Below are 23,937 nucleotides of genomic sequence, written 5' to 3'. Positions count from 1 at the left end.
GGTGAGAAGCTTCAATGAACAAGAGTGTAGTGGTTCAAAAGGGGCACCCTTTAGGAAGTTTAAAATTAGGTTTAAATCCCATAAGGGAACTTGAAAAGGTTTCGGGGGATAAACATTAGTTAATCCTTTTAGGTATTGTATTACCAATGGAATTTTGAAGTATGAAGGCTCCTCTGCAGTGCGCTTAAAGATTGATAGCGCTGCGAGATAGCCCTTAATTGTGCCAACCTGTAGGCCTGAATTAGCCAGGTAAAGTAAGAATGACAACACCATAGGTGTACCACAAGAAAAGGGTTCAATATTCTTTTCTCTGCACCAGCTGCAAAATTTGTTCCAACGGCAGCGGTATAGAGTTTTAGTTGCCGGCCTTCTGGCCGAAAGCAACACCTCCATAACATCATCCGGAAGGTCCCAATCCTTGTACCTCAACCTTTCAGACACCAAGCGTGAAGGTTGAGGGTCTTGATGGCTGGATGGAGAACCTGACCTTCCTTCTGCGAGAGAAGATCCTCTCTGTATGGCAGTCGAATTGGAGGGCAGATGGACATGTCTAGAAGGTCCGGGTACCACGTTCTCCTGGCCCAATCCGGGGCAATTAGGATCATGGTCTTCCGAAACCTTCTCAACCTCCTGATCATTTGAGGAATGACAGGGACCGGAGGGAACGCGTACAGAAGTGGGAACTCCCAGTCCACTACGAACGCATCTCCTAGAGCTCCTCTCGGGGGAAATTCCCTTGAGCAAAATCTGTCGCACTTCCTGTTGATACTGGTGGCGAACAGATCCACTTGAGGGGTTCCCCAAAGGGCGAAGATCTCTTGAAGGACTTCCTGAGCTATCTCCCACTCGTGAGAGACTGTGCTCTGCCTGCTCAGAGCGTCCGCTGTCAAGTTCTTCTCTCCGGCTAGGTGAATTGCCGATAGAGAGATTCCTTCCTGAATTGCCCAAAACCAGAGCTGCATCGCCTCTCTGCACAGTGGTAGTGAGCCTACGCCTCCTCTTTTGTTGAGGTAGTGCATGGCCACTGTATTGTCCGTCATTATTAGGACGTTTCTTCCCCGTACAGACGGCAGAAAAGCCTTCAGCGCTAGTCTGATGGCTCTCAGCTCCAACAGGTTGATATGTAGTCTGGACTCCGATGGAGACCAACGACCGCTGATGGTCAAGTCGTTGGCGTGAGCTCCCCACCCCGTGAGTGAGGCATCCGTGACTACTGTTATCTCCGGCCATGGTTGCCAAAACATTTCTCCTTTCAGGATGTTCTCCCGACAGGCCCACCACTGAAGGTCTCGGGCTACTTTGACCGGGATCCGAAGGAGATCTGTCATCCTTCCTGAGAACTGTGACCACTGAGTTCTCAGTGCCCACTGGAGGGATCTCATTCTCAGGCGAGCCTCCGGCACGAGGAATATGCAGGATGCCATGAGGCCTAGCAACCTCAGAAAGTCGTAGGCTGGGAGATATTGGGCATTCTGAAATCTGATGACCATCTGCAGAATATCTCGAGCCCTCACCTCTGGTGGCAAGGCTTTTCCCAGGGAAGTGTCCAGGACTGCTCCAATGAATTGGAGTCTCTGTGATGGTATCATCTGTGACTTCTTTAAATTGAGGGAGAAGCCCAGCTTGTGAAGGAAGTGGCAAACATAATCTAGTTGTCTCTGAGCCTGTTCCGAAGATACAGCTCTGATCAACCAATCGTCTAGGTAAGGGTAGACATGAATCCCTTCCCTCCTTAGACTTGCAGCCACAACCGACATTAGCTTGGTAAAGACCCTCGGGGCGGAGGTTAGCCCAAATGGCAGAACTCGAAATTGATAATGAGAGCTGCCAATTGCGAACCTCAGGTATCTCCTGTGCCTGGGATGGATCGGCACATGGAAATAAGCGTCCTGGAGGTCTAGAGATACCAACCAGTCCTGAAGCTGGAGGGCCTGAAGGATCTGAGAGAGAGTCACCATCTTGAACTTGTCCTTTCGGAGGAATTTGTTCAATTCCCGTAAGTCTAAGATGGGTCTCAGTCCTCCGTCCTTCTTCGGTATTATGAAGTAGGGGGAGTACCAACCCTTGTTCCTTTCCGCTACAGGTACCAGTTCTATGGCACCTTTCTCTAGCAGGTCTAAAACCTCCTGCAAGAGGAGCGGATCTGGAAGCTTCAAAGGGTTGTTCCCCGGTGGATGACTCTGAGGGATATGTAGGAAGGGCAGGCAGTAACCTTGGGCTACTGTCTCCAGAGCCCAAGCATCTGACGTAATAGCCTGCCATTCCGTCAGATGGTGAGTTAACCTGCCCCCTACTGGTGTTCTGTGAGGGGAGACCTCAGAGTGGTTTTGAAGCGGCTGATGCAGTTGCCGAAGGTAAAGTGGCTCCTGCTCCTGCGGGTGCGGCTTTCTTTCCCCTACCCCGTCCACCACGGGTAAATCTTCCTTGGCCTCTTTGAGCCGGTCGTCCCCTGCCCCTTCCATATGAGGAATAGTAACGAAAGGACCGTCCTCTCCACGATGATCCCGAAGGACGAAAGGTATTCTGACGGATAGCAGCTCCCAATGACTTGGCTGCTGCCTTGGACGTTTGCAGTTTCTCCAAACTGTCATCCGCCTTCTTTCCAAAGAGGGTAGAACCGTCAAAGGGCATATTCAAAAGCCTGGTCTGCACGTCAGAGGCAAAACCAGACTTCCTCAACCACGCATGCCTGCGGATTGTGGTACTTGCCGCCATGGCCCTGCTGATACTGTCAGCAGAATCTAGGCCAGTTTGTAGGGTCTCGCACATCGCATCTTTACCATCCCTGATGATGTTTAAAAATGCGTCCCTTTCCTCTCCTTCTTGGAGGCAGTCAGCCGCTGATGAAGCGCACTCCCAAAGGGTGTGGCTGAACCTAGCGAGCGTACAGGTCGCGTTAATAGACTTTAACGCCATGCTACAGGCAGAAAAAACCTTCTTAGCCATGGCATCATATTTTTTGTCATCCCTATCCTGCGGAGCAGTGGGGTATGCAGATGTGCTGCCTGATGAGGTTGCAGCCTGTACAACCAAGCTCTCAGGAGTAGGGTGTTTTGACAAATATTCAGGGTCAGAACTAGCCACCCTGTATTTTGTTGACAGTTTTTTATTTACTGCCGGGATAATTTCTGGCGTTTCCCAGTTTGTCAAAATCCTTCTCTGTAGAGCAGAGTGAAATGGAACCACAGGATCCTCCTGTGGGCCCTTGTCCAGTATGTCAGTGAGATCATCCTGCTGAAAGGCAGGAGAAGGTGCAGACCAACCCATAAATTCTATGATTCTAGACATCAGAGCTCTATATGGAGTCTCCGCATGTTCTCCTGGGTCTGGTTTGATAAATTCTGCTTCAGGAGAAGTGTCCAAGCCACTAGCTTCCTGAAGTGCATCCTGAAGATTTTTTAATCTTCCTTCCTCAGAGGCGAAAGTCTCTGGCTCTGGTGATGTGGTCCTCTGTAAATCAATATCTTGGTCTGAATCCTCCCTTTCCTCAAAAATCGAGGTTAAAGGGGGATACATTGGTTTTTGGAATGGTATAAACCCCATTTCCAATGCAGAAGGAGCCATCATCACAGGCCTTGAAAACGTCGATGTCGTCGACACCGACGTGAAAGTACTCGAAGGCGCCGTGAAAAGCGTCGAGAAATGTGTACTAGGCCTCGAAGAACTCGAAAGGATCGGAGTCTTGCTCGAGAACGACGTCGACGTTCTCGGCGTCGAGTCGGAGGTCTTTTGTCTAACCGTTGGCTGTGGAGTAGCCGTGGTTCTTTCCTTCACCGGCGTCGATATCGGCGTCGACGTCGGCGTCGACTCGATCGACTGATGCGCCGATGAATCCTTCGACAACGGCGTCGATGGCGCCGACCTCTGTTTCGAAGGAGTTTTCGACGATGGCGTCGATGATGCTTTATCTCCCGATGGCTCGAGGCGCTTTCGGGTTGACTTTTCCGCCGGGTACTGCGACTCGCGGCGTTTAGATTTTTTGGGTTTTTTACCCGGGGTATCACCCTCAGCTGTCTTCGAGGGGGACGAGGCCGCTTTCTCGAAGACGCTTAGCATCTTTTTCCTGAATTCCTCCCACTCAGCTTGCGAGCTGCGTTTTGTGGGGCAATGAACTCTCTCAGGAGAACTCGACGAAGATGACGAAGGGGATCTCCTACGTCTCTTCTTCGAGTGTCTCGATGTCGACGAGTGGTGGGAGCCACTTCGTGATCTAGATCGAGAGTGTTTTTTATGGTGAGGAGACGAACGTCTCGACTCTACCGAAGAAGCTTTCGAGGAAGTTAAAGTTGACCTACCTCTCTCGAGCTTCCCCCTACGCTCCTTCAAGGCTTTCGCCGTCATGGAAAGGCATTCCTCACACTCCGAACTCTGGTGCGTGATTCCCAGACACCACAAACAGACCCTGTGAGGGTCCGTCAACGACATTTTCTTCCCGCAGTCTCGGCACTTTTTGAAACCGGACCGAGGGGTCGTCGGGTCGGAGGAGGATGCCATCGATATCGAGGTAAATAGTAGTTATTATATACGTTATCTTGACGAGAACTGAGCAACGGTGTTCCGAGGCACAACGAAGCGCGGAAAAACGGAACTGAGCAACGGACGCTGCGCGCGGCCTTTATAGGCAGGATGACGTCGACGTCGGCACGGAGGCCGTCGAGGGTCATCGACTCGGCGATCATCGACGCGCAGCGCCCTCTGGCGAAAAAAATTTTCCGAGGCCAGCAAAGCTGAAGGATTTATATCTAAGATAAGGAATACGTCGGAGGACACAATCCCTTCGAAATAAGGGTTAAATATTCACGTTCTACTTCCCCTTTTTCCGGGGTTAATCTTGAATCTTGATAATCACGCCTTTTAAAGTTCATTCACTTTATTCTGCTACTCTGTATCACTTGCTTCGGTAATTGCAAGTTCAACACAGGTCTGTCTTTCTTTGCATCTCATCCACCCGCTTGCAGCCTTCAATTTTAAGATATATTGTTGCCACTTCAATCTTTCCTTAATAGACACTGGTCTTTCATCTCGCGCACCAACTCACCAGGTGTACATTCTTGTCTTTGCCGTTTGACAAGTCAAGGTTAATACCACAGGCTTGGTCTCGGCTCCCCAACTCTGTCGTTCACCCGGGAGGGTCGTGGGCGCCTTTGAAACACAATCCAGTCTTGTCTGGGATTTGGCTTTCTACACGTATCTCTTAAGGTTCTCTGGAGGCAACAACCTCCTGCATGGAACTCCTGGGTTCCTTTGACCTTGGCTCTAGTCCCTCTATCCTTCGCTCTTCTCCAGTAGGTTCGCTTTCGCCCCAGATGTTCTGCTGCTTCTCGTGTTCCACCTTGCTCAGATTGTGTCTCTATGTTTCGCCTTTTATCCATGTGGGCAGAGCTAATGGGTATCAGATGTATGTGATTAAAGTCAAGTGCCTGACTTTGCCATGTCCAATGAGATGTATAAGGTTTAGCCCTGTTACTCTCAGTCACCCTCTTCTTCGGCCCAGTGTTTGTGTAGAAAAGGGGGAGACAGGGTTGGGACATCTGAGAATCCTATGAAAAAGGAGGGGGTCATGGGTATGGGAAAGTGGTGAATACCGCGTCTCACCACTGGTTGCCTCACTCCCCGAAGACTCCACAACCAGCTGATCATCCCGTACTGGTCCACCCCCAGGGTCTGGATCCAAAAGCGATGGCTGTGCCCTGGCTACCTGACAGAGATCCCCGGTGACTTGTAGGCGAGACACCCTTTGGTTTTTCACAAAAGCTAGATCCATATCAGAGCAGTTCACAATACAGTTATGTACTGGTCAAAGCCTGGCTATGGGTGAAACATAAGCAACTCTTATTACTGCCAGGTGAGATGGCTTAAAAATGTTAAAAGAAAAATAACAGTTTGTGAAGTAGAGATGGGATGAACACACAGGGGAAAAAAGTGACCGATTGAGACAGGAAGGAATAGAAGCTGAATGAAATGATGCATTGTTTTATGGAGAGTTACAGGTGTACATTTGTGTTAACATTAGAATTTCTCATAGCTAGTTTGCTCTAGTATTATGCAGAAGAAGAACAAAATACTCCATAAAACCAAGAAAAGTTGTACAGCATTCTAAATAGATTTGAAATGGAGATAATCACACTCGTTTGCATGGCAACCTTTTAGCCCAAAAAACAAAAAAAAAAATAGGGTGACAAGAGAAGGATAAGATCAGGATAAGATCAAGGTCAGACTGATGGCCTTATGCATCCTTATGTGTACTGGGCTCCACAGAGTTACTCCAGCTGGCTGGATAACTGAAACTAGTCCAAAGCCTCCGACGTCTTCATAACAGCGACGAGGATGCAACGTATCTCAATACTGAGATTGGTGAGGGTTTGCTTGTAACAAAGGAGTCTTTACGGGCATCACACATTTATAAACCACAATCTCAGACCTAGAGTTGCTCTTCGAAATGGTATATTCCACTCATTTGTAATCAGTTTCCTTATTGCCATAACTGATGTTCCAGTTAAACGGCACCGACTCCTCGAGAGTGCTTTTCTCTGGAAATATTGGGCCTCACATTACTTCGTATTCATTTGGTCTCTCACTGTCTCCATCACCTAATAAATGGTGATGTATTTTACCCAATCACACCGTTGCTCTATAGCTAACTCTTAGAATACCTCACATTTAAACCTCTTTCTCCCGTTATAAAGAGTTTCCATGGTGCGCAAAAACATATCTAACAAATCTCCAGATTTGATCAAAGCAGACATGTTTACTATCAGACTACTCATATGGCAAGGGTGTACCAGGGTAACAGAACAGTCCAAAACTCGAAAAATCAGTGCATGCCCTGTCATAGCAACAAATGTGCCTACCTTTTCCAGCACTTCCATTTTCTTCATTCAAAACTGTGCCTGTATGTTCTTCTAAACGGCCATATTTCATCTATGGGATTCTGTGGGAGAAAAACGTTAAAGGAAATTAGCTCCTAAATCACAAGATGGTGTCTTATAAAAATCACATTGGCCCTTAAAAATTAACCCTGACTGGAAATGTTGCAGCGTATAAAGGAAAGAAGTACAAATGAGTCCATCTTGCACTTGCTCTCGAAGTACAAAATATCCCACACAATTAGTAATGGTTAGTAATGCAGGTGGCATCTTACTATGATGTAGTAAAGGTTCCCACCTCGGCACAAACTAGCAGTACAATCTTAAAGAAAAAAACACATTTCAACTGCAGCATAAATGTCATTTTCGGTGCACAAGTGGAAAAGAGGTGCAGTATTGTGGATTGCAATTCTATGTCAAGACCGAAGGCTCGGATTATGCTTTCTCTTTACTTTAAACTCGAGCAGCATTGAAACTGTAACAAACCATATAAAAATATTGCACATTAAAAACTAAATTTCCCAGATAGTCTTTGTGTGTAGTCCATTTTTGATATGTCAAACAAAACTATGTGACAATTTCAACCAATCCTGTCACCCAAAGTCCATTATCTTTCTTTACATTCCTCTGTCCTTCCTCTTTCTTTGCTGCTCCGGCAGCCAGTTAAGTGTCTGGACTTCATTTATGATATCTTAAATGTATTAGAGTGATTACAGGACAAACTGCTTAGATAGCTTAACGTATGCTGGGCAACGCGAGCGCGGCGCGTAGGCGTCTGCCAGAGCGTATCCGCATTCAGTAGGAAAGTATTTTTACTTTGCTGAAGGTTTGCGATGGGGCTGTCTGCTCCGACGAGGACAACGTCCCCTGCCATTGCAAGGGAGCTCTTCAGTCACAGAAGTGATCCTGAGTGCAACAGGACCAATTAAGGTTCCGGCGTTCAGTGATCGTATTCCGGACCGTTAGGAGGAGCGAGGGAGCAACACTCCATAGCAATTAAATGTCACATCATAACAGGCACAGAGGATGCGCGATAGCGCAACCGAGACTGCGCAAACGCTGACACGAAGACTCAGCACATCATATCTGTAAGAAACTTAAGGGTGTTCTCCCAGCAAGACCTTGAGTAACCCTTATTCAGGTGGCCAGGACACGGCCATCGCTGTTGGATCCAGTTCCTGGGAGTGGACCAGTGAGGAAGGATAACCTGGATTGGGGAACCCGCGGTTATGCTAGGGGGGATACCCAAGGTGAGACACGGTATGTCACAGGTGAAGAGGATGAGAAGGATGAAATCCCCAAGACCTATGTGGGCTATTTTACATATAGGCCCCTCTCCCCTCTTATGGCTCCTGTATTAACAGCTACCAAAAACTCCCCATCTGGTGTCTAGCATAAGCACCCGAACCCTACTAAATTGAAAAACCACCTCTCCCTGAGACCCTCTGCTTTTTATCCGACCACTGTCTATCATTCCTCTCCACATCTTTCCGATTATTCTTTTCCAAATCCACAGCTTATCTTGACAACGCACAATACCCTTTGTTCATTTTCTGATCCCGCCCATTCCTGTTTAACCAGCAAACCCTACCAGCCCCATTCTTCTGATTATCATTTTCTGAAATCTCACAGACAGAACACTACCGTTCCCACCATCCCCTATGTTCTGTCCTCCATCCCTGTTATTGTTGTCCATCTCACAAACCCTACCCATTCTGCTCTTCTGATTCCACCACTCAAACCCCTTTTTACAATAACCCTGTTTCCCAATCCTATAAAACATTCCAACATGTATACTGTTTTACAGACTTGTAATGTTAAACCTGTATACCTGACATGTCCCAACCCGAGGGTCAGGCAAAGTCAGGCAATTAACTCAAATCACACACACCTGACTGCCCTTTCCTTTCCCCATAGGGATAAAAGGTGGAGCAGGAGAAAGCAATACGAGCAAGGCGAGGAAGATGGCAGAAAGCACGACAAGACAGCTAACACGTGACAGTTCAGAAGAAGGACAAAGGTGGCGGGAAGAGAAAGGGTGGTGAGGTGGGAAGCAACCTTGCCCTTTTCATCCACGGCCCGCAGAGACTTCCAAGAAGAGAGCCCAAGACCGCAAACAATAGCGCAAGTGTCCTGCACCAGATGTCAGTGGTACAGGAGGCAAGCCTACACCAATAGGCAGGAGCGGGGGAAGCTGCCGCGCCCGTGTTACCGGCCTTGACTCCAGAAAAGAGGCCAAGCGGTTCATCACAACCGGTGAGTCGAGGGGAGAGCCGATAAGCACTGGCCTGCGTCAAGTGAGAATCGCAAAGCAGATGGACTATAAAGAAGCTGTTGAAAGTGCGAGGGAGAGACCAGCTACAGAGGGAAAGCGGCACCACGTGGGTGCCAACTTGAAAGACTCTGGTTGAGTCCCATATTGAGAAACTACAGAAACCAGAAGGCCATAGTAGGGCCGCCAAAGGAATGCAAAGTGGTCATACATGAGGATCGAGCAAAAGCCCGGTACATTCGAAGGATTTTGATTCGTGAATTGGCAAGAAGGCAAGGGAAGTGAATCCCAAAGCCTATGAACTGTGTAAAAGTAAAGAAAGAGAATATTGGCAGCAAAGAGGGGTCAGCCCAGAAGGGGAGACCTAGGGGGTGAGCCACTATCACCCTGCTCGAGAGCCATAGTAAACACAGTGAATGAAGGCTAAGAATCGAGAAGGGTCGGAGCCCAGCGGAGGGGATCGAAGGGTGGAAAGTCATCAGCCCAAAGTAGAGATCTTTGAAAAGGCAATAGTGAACCCGGAGGAGGGATGCCAAAGAAGTGAACTGTTACAAAGACATTAAGAGCCCGGACGAGGGAGATCCGGGGTGAAGCTAAACGCGACACTGACAGTCAAGAAGAGAGGTCCGTTCCCGAGCGAGGGAGATCTAGAGGTGAAGCCGTCACCCAAGGGCTGGCAGTAGAAAGAGGTCCAAGTCTAAATTGGGCGATGCAAGGAGTTAAGCTATCATCCAAAGCTTATATTGAGCCAGGGTCAGCCCAAGAAGAGACGGACCCAGGGGTGAAGCCATCGCCCTACCAGAAATTGTGGAAAACACAAAAGGGGTCTGCCCAGAAGAGAGGGACCCAGGAATGAATCCATCACCCACATTCAGTTTTGAAAACTAACTTTCATTTGGTAAAGGAACCTTTGTTTCATTGTTTGAACACTTCAGGCCCAAAGACAAGAGACTTTCTAAGAAAACAAGACTTGGCCATCAACGTCTTGAGAACTACCATTGGAACTGTTGTTTGTGCTAGTGAAGCCTGAGACCATCAACCATTGGAACTGTTGTCTCGTGCTGGTGGAGCCCGAGACCATCTACCATTGAACGGTCGTAACGTACAAATGAAGCCAGAGACCATACTGTACTCCAAGCTCCAACCTTACCCTGTGCTCAAAACGTGGGGAAGGGAGAGCCAAGCCACCACACCCGTTATTTGAGAACACTTCTTTCTTTCTTAAAACTTAACCCAACACCCTTTGAATTTAGCGTAAGGAATTGGTAATAGGTTATTTTTAGCATAGGCCTTTTCATTTGACTTGACATCACTAGGACTGCCTCATTTTCATTTGGTGGTCGACGCCCATCCATCTTAGATTTAGGTTTCGATTAAGCGTTTTTTGTAACCTGTATACCATTTTCATTGAATAATAAACACCCTTGAACTGTGATCACATGCATCTGGCTTACTTTTGGTCACCATGAGTTTTGCTCGCATATCAGAGCGCCACCTGGTGGCCAATATGAATACCAACAGAAAGTCGGTCAAGGTGTAATTCACCTAAAATCAGGCAAGGAAGGTAGCAGCTGTCAACTGCAAAGTGCTACGCATAGAAAACGGCCCCAGACCAAAGATACAGTGGTACAATAAAGTAACCCAGGCCCACATAAGCTGCACATTTTGGACGGGTACAGGCGCAAGAACCCTGCAAAGAGCCACCAGCATTACAAAATGCACAGCTCCAGTGAGGAATTTGAGGAAGCCCATACTAGCAGGCAGTGGACAGTGTCCAACAAGGGCCAAGCAGTACAGTGTGTACTGGGCGCAGGTTTGGGGACACTATCACAAGGTAGGAGCTTGGTGGAGGACCTTATTACTTTCTCCCAAAGGATGGAGGCCCTGAGGGGACAAGCCCCTCAGAGATACCGAGGGGGGGCAAGGGGGAAGAAAGATAGCCCAAAAAGGCCTGCACCAGCAGAACCCCCCCGGGCACGCCATGCAAGAGGAGAGGTGGTGAGAAAAGAGTGAGGTCATGGGTGAGGGGACGCAAGGGATACACAGAGGATGAGTCCTATTCAGAGGACTTGCAACAGGAAGAGTGGGATGAGACGGCCGAGGACAGCTCAGAAGAGCGTAATATATCATCCCCCAGCACTCCGGACAAGCACAAGGCTGCCAAGAAAAGGACAAGACAAAGGAGGATGAAGAGATGGGCAAGGTATTCGACCCAGATTCTCTCATCCAGCCCAGCTCCGCGGACTGGGAGCCCCCCACCAAGATTGCCAATTATATAAAGCGAATTTGTAATACCCTGTCAAAAGAGGCCAGGAGCAAACTACGTGCAGAATGCCCCAGGCCCCTAGTGCTGCAAGACATGGCGCAAACTTCGGAAATTGATGAACAGATGCTTTTCTTCATGGGTCGCTACGGCAGGGACATCAAGAAAGGGATAGATAGCACCTGGAGATCTTGCCAGGATAAACTCCTTGATGTCCTAGGCCCGATAACGAAAATCTGGCAGATGGCGGAAGAGGCAAGACAGCCGTAACAAAAGATAGACCCGGAAATACTAGCGGGATGGGCGCAGAGGGCAATATGCCTGCTCGGCAATGCTAACAACACCCTGACAACTGAAAGCCGGAGTTCCATCCTCGTCAAAATAGACCCCAAAATGAGCAAACTCGCGACAGCAGAATCAACATCCAGCAGTAAAGGAAAACTGTTTGGAGATGTGTTTATCAAGGAGATGGTGAAGGGTTCAAATATTTATGCTGCAATAGACAAAGCACAGGCATCATTAAAAAGTCTTTGGACATAAGCTTTTTGGAAGGGCTGGCAGAGGAAAGGGCCACTCAGCCAGCCGGGTTCCCTCGTACAGGCCCAACTACAATGCCAGGAATGACTGGAGAAATCAGGAAGAGCACAGACAACCCCAAGGAAGGGGTAGATGCAGATGCTGGGGAAAGGCAATAGAGGTGAACAGGCAAACACAGGTGAGACTGGTTACAGCTTTACACAATAAGCCAGTAGAGGGAGGGACCCCAGCAATAGGGGGGGGGGGGAGAACAGAACAGTTCTTAGAACGGTGGATAGAGTTACCAGGAGATACATGGGTCGAACTAACAGTACAGGGACTACAACCTAGAATTCTTGCAAGAACCAGTACAAGTAGAATACCTGAGGCCCATAAGGTTCAACGAAGACGAAAATTTATTAAGCAAGGAGATAGAGGAACTAGAAAAGAAGGGTGCCATTGCTCTAGTGTCCGACTCCTCAAACAAGTTTGTGAGCAATATGTTCTTGGTTAAGGTAAAAAGGAAGCAGAGACCAGTAATAAACTTGAGGAGTTTGAATGCATTCATAGTATACAGCCACCTTCAAGATGGAAGGTATCCATCTCTTGAGGGACGTGGTGCAGAGGGAAGGTTGGTAAGTAAGGATAGACCTCAAAGATTCCTACTTGACGATCCCAATAGCGAAGGAACATCAGAGGTTTCTACAATTCTGGTGGGGAGGTCAGAAGTGGGAATTCACATGCGTCCCATTTGGTCTAGCACCAGCGCCTTGGGCCTTTACGAAGCTAATGCGGACAGTAGTGATTCACCTCAGAGAACAAGGCACCAGACTGATATTATACCGAGACGGGACAAGACAGGAGGAGACTGGTAGAACAGTGAGAGATGAATATCCAACTATTGCAGGATCTGGGCTCCCATAAATTGGGAGAAATCCGCTTTGGACCCAGTATAGACAATAGAGTTTCTAGGTTTCGTGATAGACACGAGGACAGCCACGCTCAGCCTACAAATGGACAAAGTGAAAGTGATCAAGAAAGAGATCAGCTCAATAATAGCGAGAGAAGAGTTATCGCTCAGAGAGCTAGCCAGATTGGTAGGGAGACTAGCATCTTCCATTCAGACGATCTTCCTGGGGCCACTACGCTACAGAGCTCTTCAACGCCTGAAAAGCCAACACCTGTGAAAAGGGTTATCGTACAAACCAAGAGTACCGATCTCCTCGGAGGCGAGGACAGAACTATGGTTGTGGTTCAGACAGAAGCCTGAAATGGGAGGGGGATATTTGGCTCATCCACGGACCTCATCATAGAATCAGATGCCAGCCGTTGGGGGTGGGGGGCCTGTTACGAGGAGATGACAACGGGAGGCAGGCGGTCAGGGAAGGAACTGGAGCTCCACATCAGTTGTCTGGAGCTGATGGCGGGGTCCTTTGCAGTAAGATGCTGACCCAAGACAAGATGAACTGTTGAATACTACTAAAGATGGACAACGTCTCTGCAGTACGCCACATATACAAGCTGGGCGGGACGAAGTCCAGGATGCTAGTAGAACTGGCAAAGGATTTCTGGCACATGTGCCTAGAGAACAAGATCATTATAGCAGAGTATTTTCAGGGTCGGCAGAACCTAGTGGCAGAATGGAATTTGAGACACCTGAGAGATGCCAGCAATTGGCAACTAGACAGGAGAGTATTTATATCACTAATGGAAATGAGGGGACCATACAAGACTGATCTTTTTGCATTCAGGCTGAACATGCAGCTGACTCGATTCTTCAGCTGGAGGCCAGATCCAGCAGCAGAGGCAACAGACGCATGTCTACAAGAGTGGGGACCAGACAAGAAACACGCTTTCCCCCCGTTCGCAATGCTTCTGAGAGCGGTAGCAACGGTCAGGAGATAGCGGACAACACTAATAGTAACGCCAAACTGGAGGAGTCAGGCATGGTTCCCGGACCTTCTCGAATAGTCAATCGACAAATCACTGGAACTGCCCTAGTTCAACAAACTGATTCGGAATCCAGTGGGGGAAGAGTCATCCACTGAACCAGGAAGGAGAATTGGGATTGATTGCGTGGGCAATTTCCGGGCAGCCTGGCAAAAGCTAGGACTTTCAGGGGAGGCTGAAAAATTCATTGTGGAAGCTTGGGCACCGGGTACCAGAAAGGACTACAGATTTGCCTGGACACAGTGAATTAGCTGGTGTGTGGAACAGCACATACATCCTACTAGAGCAGATATAGTGCAGATAGTGAATTTCCTAGCGTCTTTGGCAGCACAAGCCAAAGCATACAGAACAGTAAACACATGTAGATCAGCCATATCTGCAGGCCATCCCAAGATAGAGAACGTGGTGGTAGGAGAGCATCCACTTGTATGTAGACAACTCAGAGGAGTGAGACTTAAGACCACCGTTACCCAAATATTCACAGACATGGGACATGAATACAGTCCTGAATTTGTTTAATAACCGGCCAGACAATGAGCACCTGACAAGGAAAGCAATATTGGCAAAGCTCACGACACTGCTCTGCCTCATATCTTGTAAAAGAGTGTCAGATGTAAGAACACTCGAAATAGACAGGAGATCCTTTAGCCATTCAGGGGTCATGTTTCACATTAACAAGAGAACTAAGAGGAATCAGAACTGTTTCCTACTAAGCTTTTCCGGACCAACCTAAATTATGCCAAGTCCGGTGCCTGAAAAAGTACTAATAAATGATGGGTACTCTTAGAACCACTGGGGTAACACAATTGTTCATCTCACTAAGGAAACCATTCTAAACCATAGTAGGGGCAACTCTAGCCAGATGGGTTCGATGGTGTATGCTTCAGGCAGGCATTTACATTGGAACTTACGGGGCGCATTCCATTAGAGGAGCTATGGCGTCTGACGCATATAACACAGGGGCTAGTTTGGAAGGCATACTAAATGCAGCAGACCGGACTAGGGAGTCAACGTTCAAAAATGTTATTTTAGACAAATAAATGAGATGTCTTCATTGGTGGTGAGTAAGCTTTGAACAAGTATAATCCGAGCCTACGGTCTTGACATAGAATACTGATTTGCCATACTAACGTTATAGAAAGTCTAGATTCTATTAAAGACACGTAGGCAAAGGATTATGCCACCCGATCAATCGTTATATAGAATTTGTGACAGACTTGTAATGCATATGGGATACCAAGTTGTGAACCATTGCTGTGTCATAAGGATTGCCCATCCACAGCTAGCCTTAGCTTGTTGTTTGATTACTTTACAGGAACGGAGGTGAAGACAACAGGTTCACGAACAGGAAAAGAGTAATGCAGCGTCTACCGGTTAGGGCGCAGAATTTGGAAGTTGGAGACAAAGCAAGAAAGAGGAAGGACAGAGGAATGTAAAGGAAGATAATGAACTATGGGTGACAGGATTGGTTGAAAATGTCACACGGTTTTGTTTGACAGATCAAAAATGGACTACACACAAAAAGACTATCTGGGAAATGTAGTTTAACGTGTAATATTTTTATATGGTTTGTAATAGTTTCAATGCTGCTCAAGTTTAAAATAAAGAGAAAGCATAATTCTTCGCCTTCGTGTCTTTAATAGAATCTTCACTTTCTATAATGTTAGTATGGAAAAATCCGTATTTTCCTCACATTTTACCTTTGATTGTAAGTGCAGAAGGTCCATAGTGTTTAGGAGAAGGAGACCTGCCACGTGGGGCCGAGCAAGGCAGCTGGATCGAGATCCCTTGTCAAAGAACTTGTGTAGTGTGACATACACGCACGAAGCATGGCTTACTCTGATTGATAAAAATCATGGAAAGCATAAACCAACTACAGGTTCTCAGTTACAAGAAATTAGAGGGAATGCAGAAGAAAAGTTTTTTTTTTTTATTATTTGTTAACACTCCAAACATTACAAACGTTGAGGACATCCACAATTAAGCTTCACATCATTATATTACATGTTAAACATTTCGGTCCTCCCCTCTCACACCCCCTTAACTCGAGCCCCTGCTTCCATGTCACTGACTTACTAATCTTCAGGCGTACCTACTTCGATTATCTCACCTGTATCTTCACTATGGTCGGCCTTGGCGGGTCCCGCAATCGAGGCCACCAGTTGTCTCCATGCTATCAGGGGTTTCGTCTCCTCCTCCCCGCCCCCTGCCGATTGCTTCGTACCAAGCGGCTGTTTCTGCCTCTGCCCACTTCATGAGGTCCGCCCACCACATCTGAATTCTAGGCCGTTGGGCTGCCTTCCAGCACATTGCAATTCTCCGTTTGGCCAGGATGTAGGCCAGATCTTTCATCTTACTAATGTGCTTCAGGTTGCGTGGTCTGGTAAACCCCCCCCCCCCCCCAGCATGCATGCCCAAGCTGACTACATCCAACGTGATCTCTTTTTCCGCTAGGCGTGTCTTCAGTTCTGTCCAAAATCTTCCCACCTTCGCGCAAGCCCAAAACATGTGTAGCATCCCAGCGTCCTCCTCCCCGCACCGTGGGAATTTCTGTGCCCAGGCCTCCAAACCTGGCGATTTTCTGGGGGTCATATATGCCCTATGAGTGACATAACTGAATCTGCTGCAACCTCGCGTTTCGGGACACCTTCTTAGGATACCTTTGACCTATCCCATTGCCCATCCGACATGGGTTCTTCCACCTCCTCCTCCCAGTCTCGTCTCAGTTGGAGCAGCTCCTTGCCCACCCTAGTAGCTCATATAGTGGGGATATTTCGTGCCCACCCTCCGAAATGTCATGCATCGCCTCAATGGTTGCATCAGGTTGTTCTGCTAGCACTGCCTCAGGCCATTTCTCTCGCACCCATCTAATAATTCTGGTATAAGAAACGTGTTGGCCCTTATGCACCCCAGTGTCCTCCATTAATCTTTGAAAGTCTAGTGCTACCCCCTCCTGCCATATATCTCAGAGGGTCGCCAGGCCCATTAGTTCCCAATATCTGCGGATCCCTTTTATCATTTGTGAGTCCTCCCCGCATAGCGCCACTAACAGAACCTGCAGGGAGAATGGTGTTGGGTTTCCCAAAATGTGCCCTGTTTTGCACCATATCTCCCATCCGAGCACCAGCAGTCTCGCCATTCCCAGCACCTTGGATTTAGGCAACCACACCGTCTCTCTAAGAAAGGAGCAGGGTCCTTGTACAATAGCCTGGCTTCAGCCGTTTCTTCTTCGGACAACCACCTGGCCACATATTGAAGCTGTCCCGCCAAATAGTATAACTCAAAGTTCGGTAGGGTTATACCCCCCCCTATCACACCAGTTTTGTAGTTTCCAGAGGGCCACCCTGTTTTTGGAGTTGTGCCATATGAAACCCCTACATAGGCTGTGGAGTTTCACAAAAAAGCGTTTGGGAATCGCGTACAGGATATTTACAAAAAATGTAACAATCTGGGCAGAACTACCATCTTGATCAAAGCCGCCCTGCCCATCATGGCCAGGGGTAGCCTGGAACAAAACCCCATGCTATTTTTGATACCTTCAACTGCCTTTTCCGTATTGTGTTTGTGTTCCTTTTCCGTCATGTAGTATATATCAATTCCCAAATATCGGAATGTCTGTCTGCCAGGGTATCAGCAGGACCGGTAGACACCACGGCAGGATCCATCGATATCTCTCCAGGGGGAATATGCTTTATTTCTTGGGATTTACTGCTATGCCCGAGAGGATGGTGTAACGCTTCATCACCTCCAGGACATATTGCAAATTTTCCTCTGGGAAGCGCAAATATACGAGTATATCATCGGTGTACAATATGAGATGCGAACCCCCCGGCAGTATGGATCCCCATCTCCCTGTACTGCTGTCTAAGGCAGACTGCCAGTGGTTCCAACACGAGGATATAAAGCATGGGCAACCAGGGGCTGCCCTGTCTAGTACCCCTGCTGAGTTGCCATTTGTCTGAAATTGTTGCACCCGTTTTGACCCTAGCAATTGGCCAACTATATAACATTTTGACCCACCTCAGATATCCCGGCCCCATCCCATATTCTTTCAGAGCCGCTAGCAACCAAGGCCATCTCACTGAGTCGAAGACTTTGATAGCATCCAGCTCGACTATTGCCAGTTCGCCGGGGTCCTTCTCCGTTTGATCAATAATGTGGTGGAGTCTCCTATGATTGTCGGTTATGTTCCTGCCAGAAACGTAGCCTGTTTGATAGGGGGTGTATCAATTTACCAATGACTCGCTTCAGCCCGTTTGCCAGCGCCGCTGTGAGGATTTTGCCATCTTGATTGAGCATCGATAGGGGTCTATATGACCCAGAATCTGTGCTGGTTTTACCCGGTTTAAGGAGCGGGATGACCACCGCCTCCCGTAGGGACTCCGGCAGCCTACCATGCTCAAACGCCTCATTAAGCATGGCCAGCAGCGGGTGGAGCACCTCTTGCTTGTGTTTTATAAAATTTGCTGGGGAGCCGTCCGACCTCGGGGCTTTGCACGTGGGTAGGTGCTGGATCACCATCTCTAATTCTTCTAGTGTGATTGGGGCGTCCAGATCCTCCCACTCTTGGTCATCCAATTTGGGCAAGACTATATCTTCTAGTGTTTCCTGTATCTCTTGATCCATCTTTTCCCCTGCGTCCCCGTAAAGACGTTTGTAGTATCTAACAAACCCTTCACCCTTCATTCACTCCCTCTTGGGTATCCCAGATCTGCCCTTCATCCCCTCCGATCTCCCTGATCACTGGTCGTGGTGTTTCATTTTTGTATAACCAAGCCAGCAGCCTGCCCGGCTTGTCTCCCCCTGCATGTTGCCTTTCGACGTATTTTTTATAACTCAGCTTACATAATCTGTCCCAGTGCTCTCTGCTAGCTTGTTGTAGCTGCTTCACCCATTCCTCATCTTCCTGTGAGGTGCCCCCCCTTACGCATTATGCCTTACAGCTCCTTCTCGGTTTCTTTTAACTCCCGCTCTATGCCCCCTTGGAGCCCTCTGGATTTAGATATGGTTGCACCCCGTACCACCACTTTGAATGCCTCCCATAAGGTTCCTTCCGATTGTACACTCCCCGTGTTAATGTCGAAGTACTCAATGATCGCCTCCCTCAGGTCCTCCCAGAATCCAGAGTCCTGCAAGGCCTCAACTCTGAGCTTCCACGTCGGGATTCCCGCTCTAGGGTGCTGATGTCACCACTCAAGGACCAAGGGCGAGTGGTCTGAGAGCATTCTAGCCTTGTATTCCGCACCCGTCATTTCTCCTACCAGCTCTGAGGCGGCAAACATATAATCCAGCCTCGTGTGCAAATTATGTGGGGCCGCATAGTGCGAGTACTGCCTATCTGCTGGGTGTAGCTGTCTCCAGATATCTTCGAGTCTGAAGTCTCTCAGCAGGTTCTGTAATGCCTTTGCGGCCAGAGTGGGTCTCTCTGGTTTACCGTCTGACCTGTCCATTTTGAGGTTTAACGTACAATAGGCCACTGTATCTTGGTTAGGGGCGTATAAGTTCATAATGCTCACTTCCCTATTTTCCAGCATCCCCCGCACCACTGTCATTCTGCCTTCTGGGTCTATTGTGGTCTGAAGCAGCTGAAATGGTACATGAGGTGCCACTCACGTAATGACCCCCCTCACATCAACAGATTATGTGGCTCCCGTGGTAATCCCTCTCCACTTTCTCTTGACTACCTTCAGCTTCTCTTTAGTAAGGTGGGTTTCCTGTAATAATGCTATATCAATCTTCAGTCTTCTCAGATACATCATTACTTTATTTCTCTTCAAATAGCTGTTAAGGCCCCTTACGTTCCAGGTCACCACTCTGAGGCTACCTGACGCCATCTATGGGTTGTCCCGCCTCCTCTCCCAGGTTCCCCCTCCCGCCTGATTTGACACAAGATTGGGCTCGTACCCCTCCCACTTCCAACAAAAATTCCCCAACTAACCCCCCCCTCAACCATAAACCATTGCACACAACCCCTTCCCTCCCACCACCCTACCCAACCCCAACAATTGCCCAGCTCCATCCCTGGAACTCAGGCTCCCCTGTGTTTGGTCCTGCCTCGGAATTCCGAGATCTTGGGTGCCACAGTCCCATATTACTGATCTGTGCCGTCTTCTTTCTGTATACCCGATTTTTGGGGGCAGCTCTGCGTGTCCAGCCATTCCATGGCGTCCTCTGGGGTTTCAAAATACAATGTTCTATTCTTGTGGAACACTTTCAGTTTTGCCGGGTAGATCAGCATATACTTGTTGCCTGCTTCCCGCAGCCTCCTTTTCACTGCCCCAAAGTTTATGCGTTGGCGTTGCACTTGCAGGGTGAAGTCCGGGTATGCCGTTATGTTTGCCGACGCCCTTTGTATCATTCCACCCTTCCGGAAGTACTCAAGGATTTTTTCCCGGTCACAATAGTTCAGATCTTAGCTATCACCGGCCTGGGGGGGGGGGGGGGTGCCCAGTGGAGGCCTCATCAGGGCCCTGTGCGCCCTTTCCACCGCGAACCCCTGGGTCAGCACTCCTCCTGTTATCTCCTGCAGAAGCATTGATTCAATGTACTCGGTAGGGTTGGGTCCCTCCGTTCCTTCAGGCAATCCGACAATACGTATATTGTTCCTCCGGGCGCATCCTTCCACCTCCTCCGCCCTACTTTCCAGGTTGCCCGCGCGTTGTACTAGAGCATGAAGTTCAGATTTGTGGGCTGCACACGCGGCTGTGTTCGGGGCCACTGCTTTTTCTAGGTCACCTGTACGTTCTGCCAGCACTCTGACATCTTGCTGGAGGAAATTCACCTCCTCTTGTACTGCCCCGACTGAGCTCCAGTGCCGCCTTCAACTCATTCATGGCCAGTCCTAGTTTGGATTCCCAAGCCACTTTCAGGTCAGCAATCGCAGCAAGGATCTCCTGGTCTTGACCCATGGTGTCCGTACCCCCGCTGAGGGTTTTGTCCTTGCTCATGGCCCCTTCTGCCCCCGGCGGTGTTCTGGCATATTCGTCGAGCGTGGGTTGCTTACCCTTCGCTCTATGCAGTTTGTTGGTCATTTTGATGTGTCCGAGCTGTGTGTGCGAGCCCCACAGCGTGTGGCCTCTGGTCTCCGTTAAGTTAGACTGCAGTCAGTGGCAAGGCCCAGGCGGACCTTGTTGAGTGTTTACTTAGACTACTGGATCTGCTCCTGGAGTGGGCTGTGTCCTCCCACGTAATTGTGTTTCGGCACCCTTTCACACTTTGCCTCTCAGCTGGTAGACTGCGCGCACCTTGGTGCGGCTCTGCAACTCATACCACACGGCTCGTTGGGTCACAATTTGCCTTTTCACCAGGAGGGTGTGAGCAGAAGAAAAGTTGGCCGGAAATAAAAGTGAGAGCTGAGGGACAAGAAGCAAGTGGGAAAGGCTCAAATTTGTCAACAATGTGGGAGGTAATATGGTCTGAATGTAGTACAGAAGTGTAAAAGCAGCTCTGTGTGAGGAAGTTTTATAAAGAAAGGTTCAGCGGGGCAGCGCTCGGAAAGATCATGAATCTAATGGGCCAATACAAGCTTGGGCGAATCATTTTCAAGCCTAATTGGAGAACAACAAACAGTTTAATCATTGACGGGAGAGATGTGAGAACGTGGAAGGGGTAAGGGCAGTCAAACAGAAAAACTGCTTGAAATGGAACATCTGGTCTGAACTGCACAAATAATCAACATTCATTACTAAGTTTATTTACTGGTAAACAAACAAAAAATCATATTTCATTTTAAATATGTCACAATCTGTGGGGAAGGTATTCATCTGTCCATTTCCCTTCACCATCTTTGTTCCCCTCCCGCACCATAAACAAAACCTGTTCTAACAAACTAATACCAAGTGTTTGGGTTTTTCTCATTTAAACAATGCCTAGTGTTCACTGAAAAAAGAAGAAAATAAAAATAAACACTGAAACGAGTTACTACTAGTCTTGTGCTTCCCTTTATTTTCCACCTTTTATGTTACTCTTCCAAACCACGTTGTTCATGCAACAGATCTAAATTTGGACGCACAATAGCTCTTGGGCTTTAAAGTTCGTCTTGGTATAATCAATGTCTCACGTGTGGAAGTCTGGCTTGGGACGCCTGAGGTCTACCCCACCTTGGGGTGTTGCATCTCTTTCCCAGTCTAGGGATCAGTGTTCGGTCACTCTGTCTTGGCGTTCTTTGGCTTCGCCTAGCCATCCTTCGGCGTTCCACTTTCTCACCCCTGCCTTGGGTTTGTTTTCTCCCAGTCTGCCTTGGATCTTCAGGTTTCCTGAACTGGGCTTTTGGCCTTCATACCTCAGTGTGCTCTGGGGATTGACTGCAAGCATAGGCTTTGGACAGAGGACTTTTTTTGTGTCATAGGACACATCCTGAGAAGCACCCAGGTATACCTTTTTGTGATAAAATAGGACCCAGGACATGGCAAACTTAGTGCAAACTGACGGTCAGTGGAAGGTAGGGAGAAATGCTTTGGACTACAAATTCCAACCACCTTAAGTCAGCATAATCAATGATGACGGCTCATGGGACACATAGTCCAAAACATCTGTAAAACCAAAAGTTGCAGACCACTGGGTTAGGGAGAGGGTTATAGGCATCTTGGTGTGTTAGTTTTGTTGGGCTAGGGATTGGGAGAGGAGTTTGGAAATGTTCACATGTTTATATTGCACACTTGTAGTAAAACATATGTAACACACATTGCTGTATTTTCTCTTTTTCTTGTGAAAAGGCCAAAAAAGTTAACATATCATGACATCCGGTTGGTCGTTCTTGTGTGTTGAACATTGAGATCTAAGTCCACAAAAGCAATTGCAAAGGATGTTCGGTCAGGTCACTTCCACCCAGGCATCAAGCTGCCCTGGGTAGATGCTGGCCCATTAACTCTCTGGCCCCATCAAAAAATAAACAAAAATCAGCCATGTTACTCTAGCACCTTCTCCAATAAAAAGCTGCAATTGTGCAGGAACAAATGTAAGTGGTAATCCACTGACAATCTGGTCGTATTTAAATAAAATAAAAAAAAAAATCACATAGGTATCTGAATGCAAACACTACGCACAGCTCTTTTTCTGCAAAAATACTTCGAAAGAACTATTAAAGTCATAGATAATCCTCGCTCAACAAACTCCCATCACCAGGACATCAAATCTTCCCAACATTTGTGAGAAGATAGCTTAGTTTAACACTTTCACAAAGTTATTAGCATTTAGTCAGAAACTCAAGACGAATGCCCTTTCCCACTTGACTTTTCAATACATGCTTGGACCAAAAATCTTGCCATAAGTAAATTCTATCAGAAAAAGGAACTCAATCTCAGTGAGACTATTAACCCTTCTGGCTCACCCAGGCTGCTACTTTACACCCCTCACAAAATGTCTCTATATATTTGGTATGCATTTTTATACGTATGCAGATACCAAATTATACGGCATTTGGATGAAGTGCTGTCATCGGATTCATCTTTCTGCCTGGGTCTATATGCTTTGAGGAGCTGGATGGCCAGTAATCGCCTACATTGTAATGTTAGTAAAACTGAATTGCTTTTATGTGCTTATTTGTCAAATTGAAATCCAACTTATTGGCCTAACATTTTCGGCACGCCCCCTAAAAACAGTCAATAAGGTTATCGATCATAGCTCCATTTTTCTTGTCTAAACAAGGTGACTGCCACCGGTTTTGGTCTAATTAGCCAACACAGGAAACTCTTGCCTTCATTGATCAGGTTCAGTTGAAAGATGTTCTCCTTGATTACTGAAATTCAGTCTATTTGGGTCTTCTGAAATATTTACTTGTAAGCCTTCAAAACGATTTAGAATTCACTAGCCAGAAAGCCCACACACTGGCTGCCTTCAACAATTGCACTTGCTTCCAGTTGATGAAAGTTTTAAATTTAAGGTCCTCTATTTAGTGCATAATGTCCCAAGTCCCTGACTTAAAAATAAAAAAAAAAAGATTTTTTTTAGTAAGGAAGTATGCTCTACATCATTTCCTCTGTTCAAAGGCTCACTTGCTAGTAATCCCAAAGTTACAAACGGTCAAATGGGGCTTCTCAAGAGACCTTCCTCTGTACATGTCAGTCTAAGGA

General features: G+C 47.6%; 1 protein-coding gene across 6 annotated transcripts in view; it reads right to left on the bottom strand.

The window, feature by feature from the left end:
- The window catches only part of ENTPD5 (ectonucleoside triphosphate diphosphohydrolase 5 (inactive)), a 786,147-nt gene that overhangs the window by 647,145 nt on the left and 115,065 nt on the right, over nucleotides 1-23,937 (bottom strand). For 5 of the 6 annotated variants that reach the window (XM_069637650.1, XM_069637644.1, XM_069637649.1 and 2 more), the window contains one exon: nucleotides 6,852-6,931. In XM_069637650.1, coding sequence (XP_069493751.1) covers nucleotides 6,852-6,921 — 70 coding nt within the window. In that variant the 5' untranslated portion in view covers nucleotides 6,922-6,931. Of the gene's footprint in view, nucleotides 1-6,851; nucleotides 6,935-23,937 lie in introns of those variants that run through there. The other variant, XM_069637647.1, reaches the window with a different exon arrangement.

Source organism: Ambystoma mexicanum, chromosome 14 (assembly GCF_040938575.1).
Source record: "Ambystoma mexicanum isolate Mex_15411 chromosome 14, UKY_AmexF1_1, whole genome shotgun sequence".
Lineage (NCBI taxonomy): Eukaryota > Metazoa > Chordata > Amphibia > Caudata > Ambystomatidae > Ambystoma > Ambystoma mexicanum.
This window is presented reverse-complemented; position numbering and strand designations above follow the sequence as displayed.